This window comes from Aplidium turbinatum, chromosome 12 (genome assembly GCF_918807975.1).
Source record: "Aplidium turbinatum chromosome 12, kaAplTurb1.1, whole genome shotgun sequence".
Taxonomy (NCBI): domain Eukaryota; kingdom Metazoa; phylum Chordata; class Ascidiacea; order Aplousobranchia; family Polyclinidae; genus Aplidium; species Aplidium turbinatum.
In genome coordinates, this window is record NC_137483.1 from 135,869 (window position 1) to 147,920 (window position 12,052).

Consider the following 12,052-nt stretch of genomic DNA (forward strand, 5'->3'; position numbering starts at 1 on the left):
TGCAAATTTACAAATACTGAGTCTTTGGACTATCTTTATATTGAAAAGATTGAGCTACTCTTTGTCTGGCCTTTTAGTGAAGTTAGGCTGGAGATTTTCAAATAATCTGACGACAAGGATATTCATCAATTGTTACCCGGTTATTGCTGTAAGTCAGTTTAAATTGTTGTAGAATCCAGCTAGGCTTAATATATATTTTTATGCCACATAAGAGTGCTTCAATTTGATCGTTTATTTAATTGGGGCACAGACAGGTCTATGAATGAACGTTAAAGTTAAGTTAGCCTTGTATTGCTGTTGTAGCCTATGTTATGTTGCCTGTGTTTTCGTACACGGCCAAGTTGATGCCTGTAGAGTTATTAAATGCACTACCTCAGAGATTGTGAGTAATTTTGTGCTTTTGAAATATATACGCAAAAATAAAATTTGGGCAAACTTTGAAAAATTTGGGCAAATTTTGTTCGCCCCCCCAAAATGTTTTACTCTCCTACGGCTATGCCATCAGCACTCTTGATAACGCACCATGGCCGATCTTCATAGCAACTGTCCATACAAATCTCCAATATATCAGCTAAAGTTATGTAGGCTAATAAAGTTATAGCCTATATATGTTTATTTGTTTTGTAACATTTTTTATTTTTTTATTTTCCCTTTATATCTTAAATTTTTCTGAAGGTGTTGCGACCGTGCCAAATTTTTTTCAACTCAATAACTTACTTCGATCACAAGCACGTTTTAACGTTCGCGTTTTGTCGCTTCTACCTTTTTCTCGACCTTTGCTATGTTGACGTGTATTGTTTTGATATGATGGTCAGAAATAAAAAAACAACTGAACTGAATGTTCCACGATTTTGGCGAAAAAAATGCGGTTTGACTTCTGCACATATTTTACATGCTGAGACCATTTTCTTTACGTCGTTTGTGGAGAAGGGCAAATTTTTGGATCGAACGAAGTGTAGCATCCTAGTCACTCCTGGGTGGCAAAGGCTGTCGTGTATGTCATGAAGTGTGCTTGAACAAGACGATGAGCAAAATGCTCTGGTGAAAGTGTCCGGGCCAACATTCCTCTGGCCGGGGCGATATTTGATTTCTTAAGAAAAAGAACCCATTTCCACCAGCCATTGCTGAATTTTATTAGCTTTTATTTTGGAACGGCGACGGCTGTCCAGCATAAAGGCAACAGACCTTTGGTCAGTAATCAGTGTGAACGTTTTTCTGGCCAACAAATGCGACCACTTCCTGACGGCCTCAATTACGGCTGTAGCTTCTTTCTCGTACGCGGGATAGTTTAGCTCACTCCCTTGTAAGGTCCGCGACATGAATGCAACAGGGCGGCCACCTTGATTAAGTGTAGCAGACAAAGCAATATTAGAAGCGTCACACTCAACGACAAAAGGTAGACGTTCGTCTATTGATTTCAGACCTGTATTTTCCAGTTCCAGTTTCAGCTGCAAAAACGCTTTCATAGCTTCATTTGAAAGGGGAAATTGCTTTGTGTGGGCAAGAGGCCGAATTTTGTCCGCAAAACAGTGTATCCACTTCGCATAATACGCAAACATCCCAAGCACGCGTTTTAATGAAGCAGCGCTATTTGGCGACGGAAAATCTTGTAAGGGACGCATGCGCTCAGGGTCTGGTTTTATGACATCGTTTCCTACCACGTATCCAAGAATCTAAATACTCGATACCGAGGAAATAGTTTTGGTCTCATTTAGAGTAAACTTTCGTTTTCGGATCGCCTCTAGAAAAGCTTGCACATTTTTATCATGCTGTTCTTGATCACGTCCCGCCACGGTAACATTATCCAAATATGGAAATACGTCCTTTAACTGCTCTTCTTTGATAAATTCTGATATTTTTCGTTGAAATGCAGCAACGCCATTTTTTACTCCAAAGGGAATGCGGGTAAATTCATAAAGTTTGCCACAGGCTTCAAACGCAGTATATTTACTTTCGGACACGATTATTTTTATTTGATGATAAGCGCTGCGTAAATCAAACGTCGAGAACACCTTGTATCTTGCAAGTTCATTTACCATATCATCTATGCGCGTTAATGGATATGCGTCAAGCTCCGTGAAAATGTTAATCGTTTGGGAATAGTCTATGCACAGTCGTTTTTTATGACGGTTAGTATCGTCTTTAACTACAACTACCTGAGCTCGCCAAGGGGATTGGCTCGGTTGAATGATTCCGTCTTTAAGAAGTTGTTCGACGTTTTCGTTTATTAAGGTTTTGTCTTCTTGACTGAAGCGTCGGGATTTCGTAGCAATGGGCTTGACGTTTGGCGACAAGTTTGAAAATAAGGATGCTTTGCTGGTCTCCGCTGCAGTTACGGCACAACTTAACTTGTTTGAAACAACAAGGTCCGGCGATACTTCTTGGAACTCGAAAATTAACTGATTGTGTTGACTTTGGAAGTCTAATCCAAGAATGACGTCACTACAGAGATTTTCAAGGATATTTAGTCTAGTCATGTCATACTTGGTTTGATGTATTTTCAAGTTAGCCAAACAAAATCCGGTAGACTTCATTTTTACATTGGAAGCAGCCATTTGAACTTGCTGGGATGAAGGATAAACGCTTAACTGTAAGTTCTTGCACACTGTTGAGTCGATGTAACTTTAGGAGCTGCCGGTGTCCCTTAGAGCGGTGAGGCATTTTCCATTTAGTGTGATAGGCAAACATGCACTCTGTAAGCTTCCAGGACATGACGCGGAAACAGAGGACTGCAACGACGTCGTAGCCAGGGATGTTGAGCTACTAATTTGACTCTCGTGCGTATAACTCTTGGAGGAAGGCACTTTAGAACGGCACACCTTAGCGAAATGGCCTAGTTTCCCACATGTGAAGCACTGAGCGTGCTTAGCTGGACATCGCCGTCGATCGTGATATTTTTGACCACAGAAGTAGCAAGACTTAGATTTTGATATGGCTGCAGACATGTTCCAATTTCCCAAAGCGCTGTCTTGGTTAGGTTCATCATGGAAGGGAGTTAGTACAGCGAGGTCATCCACTCTTGGCGTATAGGCTGCAGAGTTTGCCTGTGCCGTGCTTAAAGAGTTTGCGATATTAAAGGCAGCCTCAAGAGTCAGTTCCGTGCTTTCCAATAATCGTTGGCGGATATGGTTTGCAGCCAACCCATTTATAAAAGCATCTCGAATGAGTTCCTCACGGTACCTCTCGGCAGTGACATCCCTTAGTTCGCAGTCTTTACTAAGCGAATGTAATGCTCTCTTAAAATCATGGAGAGACTCCGCTGGCTGTTGTCTCCTTGTAGCTAACAGATGTCTTGCAAATATCGAATTTGGGGTCTTTATGTACACTCCATTTAGTTTCGAGATTGCTGCTTCGTAGCTAGGAAAGTCTTCTACCATTTCATAGACATTTGGGTTAATATTGGCGAACAACACGCTGAGCTTGTCTTCTTCTGCAACCAATGCTTCCAGACCTTTGTTGCATTTTGCGCGTTAGGCTCTGCATCAAACCTTGCCGGCTTCAATATTTCTTTCAGCGTGCTAGTTGCCATAGTAAGTTATAAGTTAGTTTATTTGAAATGAAACTATTCTTTACATTGTATTTGCTTTATTAAAGCTTAAACTAACTTATAACGAAAGTCTAGAAAACAAAACATGAATTAACCTCCTTTTAACAAAGATACATAAACTAACAAAACAGATAACCTGACGGTAGGTTGACTACAAAGCTACCGTAGGCTACTGTGAAACACGTAGGCTACAGTTTGTTGTAACAATGCAACAAACGGCTAGCAGCTACAGGCAAGATCACGTTGCATGCCGTACAATCACTTTAGGTATACTACAGAAACGAAGGGCGAACATCACTTATAATATTCTTAATGTTCTATTCAAGCAGATTAATTAGCAATTTGTGTTGTGAGTAGCCTACCTCAAATTTTGTGTGAGATTCTAAATGTCTGAATTAAGTTTGTTTCCTGATTTTCATCAAAATAAAATACCAGCTCTTTAAAATCATCTAATTCTGCAAAGATTCAACTGATTATCAGGGCCGGATTTAGCTGATGGAGGGCCCGGGGCGCTTTTAAATCGAGGGCCCCCCGTGAAAAACCACTTCTACGTCTACAGTAGCATTAATCCAGCACTGCACAGCATTTTGCAGAAACTTCGAAGGCTGAAAAAAATAATAACACAAAACTACATTTTGTCCACGTAGGGGGGCCTCCGGGGCACCTGCACCCTCTGCCCCCCTAAATCCTGGCCTGCTCATTATAATATCTTAAGCAGTTGTGTTTTATAGATTATGTATCGTAGTTGTTTCTTTTTACGTTAGTAAAATGAGACCTCTGCAACTAAATGTTGCTAAATTAAATTTTATTACCTACATTATTAGGCTATTTATAACATATTGTGGGCGGAGATGAATATAGGAATCAATTATGGGTCTCAAAAGTTTAGTCTAGGTATAATATGCATTTTTAACAACAATTTGTCTGAGAAATCTACATTTTTAAGCTCCTACATGTTTTAAGCTCGAGAAAAATGCCCTTTTTCCCATCATTTACGCGCGAAAAGTGCCCTTTTTAACATAAATCTCGCGCTAAAAGTGCCCTTTTTTGAAAATTTGCCCACCTAGTCCCAATTTGTGAAAAGATGCTATGTTTCGGACTATATATCCGTTGTGATCAGTTTATAGAAAAAGTGAGGAAGTGTAATGAAGAGTAAGTCTTTGCCTAGGATGCAGATGTAATTAAGACATATGCATTAGAGAGTGTAGAAACTTATTTAAACATGTATATACATATATTATATTTACAGGCTAGTATGGGGCTAAAGAAAAGAAGAAATCTTTTACATTGGCAGGATATGCAGGCGCTTCCTTGAAGATCAAGGAGGACCATTGTCCAAGCTCGAGGTCCACTGCTGCGTTAAGGACGTGCCAACTAGCCCGGGAATTTTCATAAATGTCCCGGATCATTTAAATCCGGACATCTCCATTTTTGCAGCATGTGACGTAATATCTGTTGCGTCCATGCTGCCTCTTAAAAGGCAACAAATGGCAATGTCGCTGTGTAGTTCATATTATGCTGTGTTGTTGATTTTAATTTCTTTAATAAATTTCTTTTTTCCACTGTTGCGTTGTGTAATAGCTCAGTTGGTTAGCGTCCGATAGCTCAGTTGGTTAGCGCGTGACTTCTGGAACAAAAAAGCTTCAAGATCAAGCGGTGCTGGTTCGACTCTCGGGGTGTGAGTTTGAGCAACGCACTTCAAGGACAGCTTTCCATTATGTGCACCTAATTAATCGAATAACTCTGCGGCAACAACAATTTAACAATCGTAAATTTCATTCTGTCAATCTCGGTGGCAGGCCTGCGTCAGCGGTTGAAAGCCACTGTTAGTATGTGAAACTGTCAGGATTAAGATCTCAAAGAAGCTTTATTAATCAAAGGATAAAGATTTCCTCAATAAATCCTTCGTTCCATTACATTCAGTTACGTACGGTGACCATTTTCTTGGATGTTTACTTAATCTATTCGGACCCTTCTTCCGTGAGCAACACAAGATCCGCCCTGATAGCTCAGTTGGTTAGCGCGTGACTTCTGGAACGAAGAAGCTTCAAGATCAAGCTGCGCTGGTTCGACTCTCGGGTTGTGAGCTTGAGCAATGCACGTTAGGGACTGCTCTCCATTCAGCGGCATCTAATGGATGGAATAATTCCCCAGCAACAAGACTTCAGCAATCGGAAACTTCACATGGTCAAGCTCGATGACTGGGCCTACGTCAGTGATTCAAAGCCTCTGCAAGTATGCGAAACTCCCAGGTTTAAGCTCTGCAGTCTGCAAGAAGCTTTCCCAGTCCGAGGATAAAGATTTAATCAATCAATTGATGAGTAATGTTATCTCTGCTATTGTGTTCTCAAGTCTTTAAAATCTTTGGATTGATATTTTTTCACTAAATAAATAAAAATTAGGAAAGTTGCGGATCCGAGGAAATTTATGCATATTTTCCTACCGACCAACATCGTTTTCGGGATCCATTACGCCAAGGTTTGTTCTTTTTTTCAAATGAAACTATGTGAAAATAATCAGTAAGTATGCAGGAGCTAACCATGTCAAATGGAAGCAAATTTATTACGAAATAAACGTGCAATTGAAAAAAAATTATTATCCACGAACTTCCCCCAGGGATATCTAGAGAAGGGGATATGAAGGCTCACAGCGATTGCCTTATTCTGATGACACTACCAGGGCGGTAGTTTGCAGCGCGTGAAACATGCGGTTCTTTTCAAAATTGCAGAAAGTTTTGTAGTGCAACTGGTACAGTCAGCTACAGAAGACAATTAGTAAATGTTACATAGAACATATTTAAAGAATACTTGTTTGGAAAGACAGTTGAAAAGTTACCAAAAAGCTGTTTTTTCTAACAAAGCCTTTGCGGTAGGCTAAATGTAAAGCAAGTATACGGGTAGTTGAATTAACAAGTAACCATAAGCATGCAGTGAGTATCCAGGCCTGATGCTAACAGCGCAATGCAGGTTATCATAACAAGATTTATTAAACTACTATCGGTGCCAATTGTCATTTTACGATAAACAGAGATTATTTGCGATGAACAATAGCCCTTCTATTGTCACACGTAATAAAAGCCTTCGTATCCCCTTCTTTAGATATCCCTGACTTCCCCAACTGCGCATTTACGCATTAAGAATTCTTCCTCGAAAATGCTTCCCCTATGTGACGCTTTTCTTCCGTCTGTCTAAAGTTGATTTAGTTTTCGCCTGAAATGAATTGTTTTGTAAGGTAGACGCAAGTAGCTAGAAGTGGATTACCACCAAAAAAATATATCTTCAGAATTAAAGAGTGGGTGATGAAAAACATTTTGTGTTTCAAAAAAAAAATTCGTGGTTAGGGGAATGACCATTAGGGTGGGGCATAGCCGTAGGAGAGTAAAACATTTTGGGGAGGCGAACAAAATTTGCCCAAATTTTTCTAAGTTTGCCCAAATTTTATCTTTTTATGCATTTTATTATGCATTTTAAAATAAAACAGCAAAACAAGGCTAACTTAACTTTAACGTGCATTCATAGACCTGTCTGTGTCCCAATTAAATAAACGATCAAATTGAAGCACTCTTATGTGGCACAAAAATATATATTAAGCCTAGCTGGATTCAACAACAATTTAAACTGACTTACAGCAATAACCGGGTAACAATTGATGAATATCCTTGTCGTCAGATTATTTGAAAATCTCCAGCCTAACTTCACTAAAACTAAAGACCAGACAAAAAGTAGCTCAATCTTTTCAATATAAAGATAGTCCAAAGCAGTAGCGTAGCCAGGAATTTTGAAAGGGAGGGGTTTTGACCACCCAGCGGCGGGGGGTCTGGGGGTCTTCCCCCAGAAAATTTTGAAAAATTACTTTGAATTTGGTGCATTCTGAGAGCATTTTCAACAAAAGTGTGGGTACAAATATTTCTGTAAAATGGTGCTGTCCGGTAGCATAGCAAAAGGATAAGATCATGTTTTCTTCGCCATTTTTCAGAAATAAAGCTAAGTATCTGTGTTTTCTTGTTGGTAAGTCCTGGCTGAGATGTTTGAATGTTTGGTATTGGCAAAACTCGCTCTTGCAATTTTGTTTAAAATTAGGCAATTTTTTTTTAAACTGAAAACATCATTCTCAATATCGTGACGTCACACGCGTGCCAAAGGGGGGGGTTGTAACCCCCAAAACCCCCCCCTTGGCTACGCCACTGGTCCAAAGACTCAGTAGTGTATTTGTAAATTTGCATTGAAAAAAATCTAGAATGACAACGAACCTATTTACTTATCAAACCAGTAACATTACTTAATTCATGCTAATTCAAACACTATAGCCTAAAAAGAATTTGACAGTTTATGATGCTATGCACATCAAACTTGCACCTTTGAACAAAACTACTTTTAATATCACAAATATTGATATCATATTACAATAAAATCATACTCAATGTTCTTACAGAACATCATTAGAAAGCATGATTCTGTGTTTTAGCAGACAATAATCTGGTTAATTTATGTTTCTTTTCTCTGTTTAGGTGACCAAATGAGACTACGGTTAAAACACGTCGAACGAGAAGCTGATAGATACGGTATGGTTTATCTGACCGTGCTACTGCAACAATATGTACGGCACTACTTTGCGGCCTTGGCTTAGTGACCGAACTAGATCAGACAATGATAATCGACAAAAACAAAGTGAGGAGGAAAAGAAATGCATTCAGAAACAAATTAATTGGTGACTCTCGGCCAAATGATGCCGATGAACAAATTGATGCGCTCTATTTTGATGGCAAAAAAGACCAGACTCTTGGTCATCGTGAGGATACAAGGGGGCTAACACATGTGAAAGAAGTCATTATGTTTTGGTGGAGCAGCCACATGGTGAATAGCCTACCTTACTTATTTAGCAGTTTAGCAATGCTTGCGGATGACTCCAGAAAAGTTCGAAAAAATGCAGTCATTGCAATATTGAAAATTCGCAATGGGGCAAATATTGGTGATAGATCCGTTTGGAAGATTGTTGTTCCAACGATAAATTATGAGGCCAACCATTATTCCGACATCACTATAGATTTATGTTATGAACCTATCTTCACAACCACAATTACATCTGATGACATCATCTCATACCGTGAAAGCAAAATAGAAGTGAAAAGCTATCCAAACCACTCCCAATCAGTAGAAAGAATTGTGAAATTGGTGACTGATGCATCGTACAAAGTGTGTGGGTTTGATAGAAGAGATGGATTCATCCGTGCTGGTATAGCTTCCAGGAATCTGATTCCTGTTGCAGACACAAAGGCGCACTACAGCCAAGCACATTTGCAAATACTGTTAACACTAAAATCAAGTGCTAGTATATTTGTGTTACAATTCAATTAGTGACTGTTAAATCCAGTTGATTTTGCATAACTGTCATTTTATATTCCCAAAACTGATTTTAAAATGCAATGGTATTCGATTTTTGAAAAAAATTGCATGTTTTTGCAAAAAAATTAAAGCAATCAAATCTCAAAACCTAAACAAAACTTGTATTAGAAGCTAGTCCAAGTCATTATTAGTGCAGTGTAAAATAGTATATTGAACATAGCCAAAAAAAGTGTCTTTAAAGTTCTATTTTCATAAGCATGTTTTGCATATTTTTCGAAAAAAGGCAGAATTTTCAACGCAAAAAGTGGGTAGGTTCCCAAGATCAAAATTTCCTCAAATTCGGTTTCTGGTCGTTTTAAGTTGTTCCACAAGAAATATCAACGAGACAAAGCAAAATTTTTGGTTCACCCCACCCTAAATTGACCATACTATATAGCATTATAGCAGTCTTCAATAAGCTCTTTGTGTTAGAAGCTAAGCAAAGTATTTGATCATATTTTGTTTGGTGAATTTTTTGGATGATGTTGCAGTAATAGCTTGTTCTTTCGAAAACTGTTGGATTATTTTGTATAAAAACTGTTTCTGTTGCTTGTCTGTGGTGATGAGGTTGCTGTGGAATTTTGTCAACAAACCTAATGCTCTTTCACATGAATCACTAGCAACACAAATAATGTGAACCATTTCTTCATCTTTCAAGAAATTGCTGTCTTCTGCCCATTTCCTTGGATGGCTGTTTAGAAAAGAAGAGTCTATTCCAATTGTGTCCAGAAGAATCCATGATTCTGAGCCAAATAAATCTCGCAGCTGCGTGTCCTTGCTGATGTTTTTGGGCATTTGCTGTTCAGTTATCTGGTTTATGCTGACGTGTGGTTGTTTTTTTTTTCTTTTGCATTTTAAAAGGATTTCTCAAAGTAGAATTTTCTGTTGTAGTTACTTTTTCGCCAAACAAGCTCATCACCACCAAGCGTTCAGATAGATACCAGAGATAGCAGTCTAGCTTCTTCAAATTTTCTTCAGCAATGTGACTCAATTGAGCAGGGAGATAAGATGCACCATTCTTCATTAATGGAATATCTTTACTCAGCTGCTTGTACAGCAGTAAGTCATTCAGTGCGGCATCGCATGCACTAGTGCACTCTAACCAGCTTTTTACATAATATAGAGAAAGAAAAGTTGCCAAAGAATACACCTTATTCAGAACTTCTTCATTGAAAACACTTTTTGCTTTCAACTGCGATTGAAATAAAGCAATTTTAAAAGTGTAGAAAAGCTTTGCCATCCACCTAGCATAACTGGTGGCACCTGGACTCCTAGAGCTTTAAATGTAAAGTTCTCCTTTTTTGGTAATGCTCCTCTGAGAAACACAACAGAAAGCACAAGAAGTTCTGTATAATCCTTACGGAATTTGTTTGAATACTCAGGGCCAGGTAACAAAACATCAGCACATCTTCACATCTGGTCTTAGTCCATCGTGGCCAAGCACTGTTGTCACAAATATCGTAACCAGAGTTCCTTAAAAGCATTAAATGTGATGTCTTTTGGAGAGGATGTCTTTCCAGTCCATAAACAGTTTTGCATGCAACACCACATGCTAACTCAAAGATGTGGTGCCGGCAAGCAAATAGAAGGAGGTTTCATCTAAATATTCTTCAAGACGAATCACAGTACATTTGTTACAACCAGTGTTCACAGAAGTGGTATCAAACACTAAACCAACAATTTGGGATATATCAACACAATATTTTTGTAATTGTTGAATTATCGCATTAGATTCAAAGTCACTATTTTTCACATCACTTAGAGACAAGAGGATCTCTTCATCTTCAATGAGGCATTGCAAAAGTATAGCCATGTGTTGCGTTTTTGTTTGAGTGTGCTGTGTTGTAGGATGCAAAAGTTGGCCATCCCATTGTACAGTAGATTGTACCGCAAATGTTGAGCATTTTTGAGAGTTTTTCACTGTTTCTCTTAATTTGACTACCCATTTTAGTTCTAATTTTATCCCGCGTTTTTTTGGTGGTCATTACAGATATACCACATGTACGATTTTCTGGTTATGATATTGTTTAAGTCTAAGCCTATTGCAAATACAAGTTGTGTTATTGGCCTAGCTATGGCTAATTTCATATTTGTCTGCAACAAGACAAACATTCTTGTTTAACATTTTATGTTTCTTGCTTTGTAATATAACTGGCTGGTGCCGGTTTGTACTGTGCTAGTTATACCACTTAAATTGCATTGTCTCAAAAAACAAATGAAAAGCAGTTAGTAAAGCAGCTGGATTTAAACTATCATACATACCGGTACCAGTATAAATATGCACATTTAGCATGAATTATTTGTTGAATTTCATGTTTTTTAAGATTATTTTTGGATAAATCCCTATGACAACATGGCAAAAATCAGTTTTTAGCAAAAATCTCAAAAAGTAAAGACTTTAGGGTATATATATAAATGTATTGAATGGTGATAGGAAAGTGGACATTCTGCATCCATAGCACCAAGAATGAAGTCTCTAGCACTTACGGATCTGAAAATATGACCAAAATATGAAATTTTGGTCGCGTTGTCACGGAAACGCAGAATACCGGCGTGAGACGTCTTTGAAATTGAAAAATTTTTGTTGTAAAGTTGGTTGTGACCCCAAATGCAAGTTTTAGCAAATAGGCTAAAAAATCCAAAAAGTTTTATTTTTTTTGGTACACCCTAATAAATAGTGGTGTAATTTGCATATCATTATTATGAGAGATCGTTATTGTAGTAGTAGTAGTTTGCAATAGACGCAAAGATTATTGTTGATCGAGCGTTGAAGTTATTGAATACGAGTAAAGCAAAGTTAATGCTAATATAATTTCTGATTGAAATTAGAATCGTATGAGAAGCTGTGAGTGGATTACGTGAAACTCGATTAATAATTGTAAGCGTTGGAATCTATTGCTATTCACTGTTACTATTATTTTGATTACTTGCTGAAAGTGCTGAACCATTCGTTAAAGTCCTTCAAGAATTTTCATTATCATTTCACTAAGAGAACTATTCGACATTTGATTGACTGCTTTTCGGTTATAACCATTAAGCTACGTCATTGAACCTTTCCAAGTCTCTTTCCTGGTAAGAGATAGAAAGAAACTGTGACAAACGGTATTTAATATTTTTCAGAAAA

General features: G+C 38.1%; 1 protein-coding gene across 1 annotated transcript; it reads right to left on the reverse strand.

Moving 5' to 3' along the window:
• Positions 1–2,624: 2,624 nt before the first annotated feature.
• LOC145781244 (uncharacterized) lies at positions 2,625–3,377 on the reverse strand. Its single transcript, XM_082593021.1, has one exon. It carries the CDS (start codon positions 3,375–3,377, stop codon positions 2,625–2,627), a length of 753 nt encoding a protein of 250 aa, XP_082449147.1.
• Between the last annotated feature and the right edge of the window lie 8,675 nt (positions 3,378–12,052).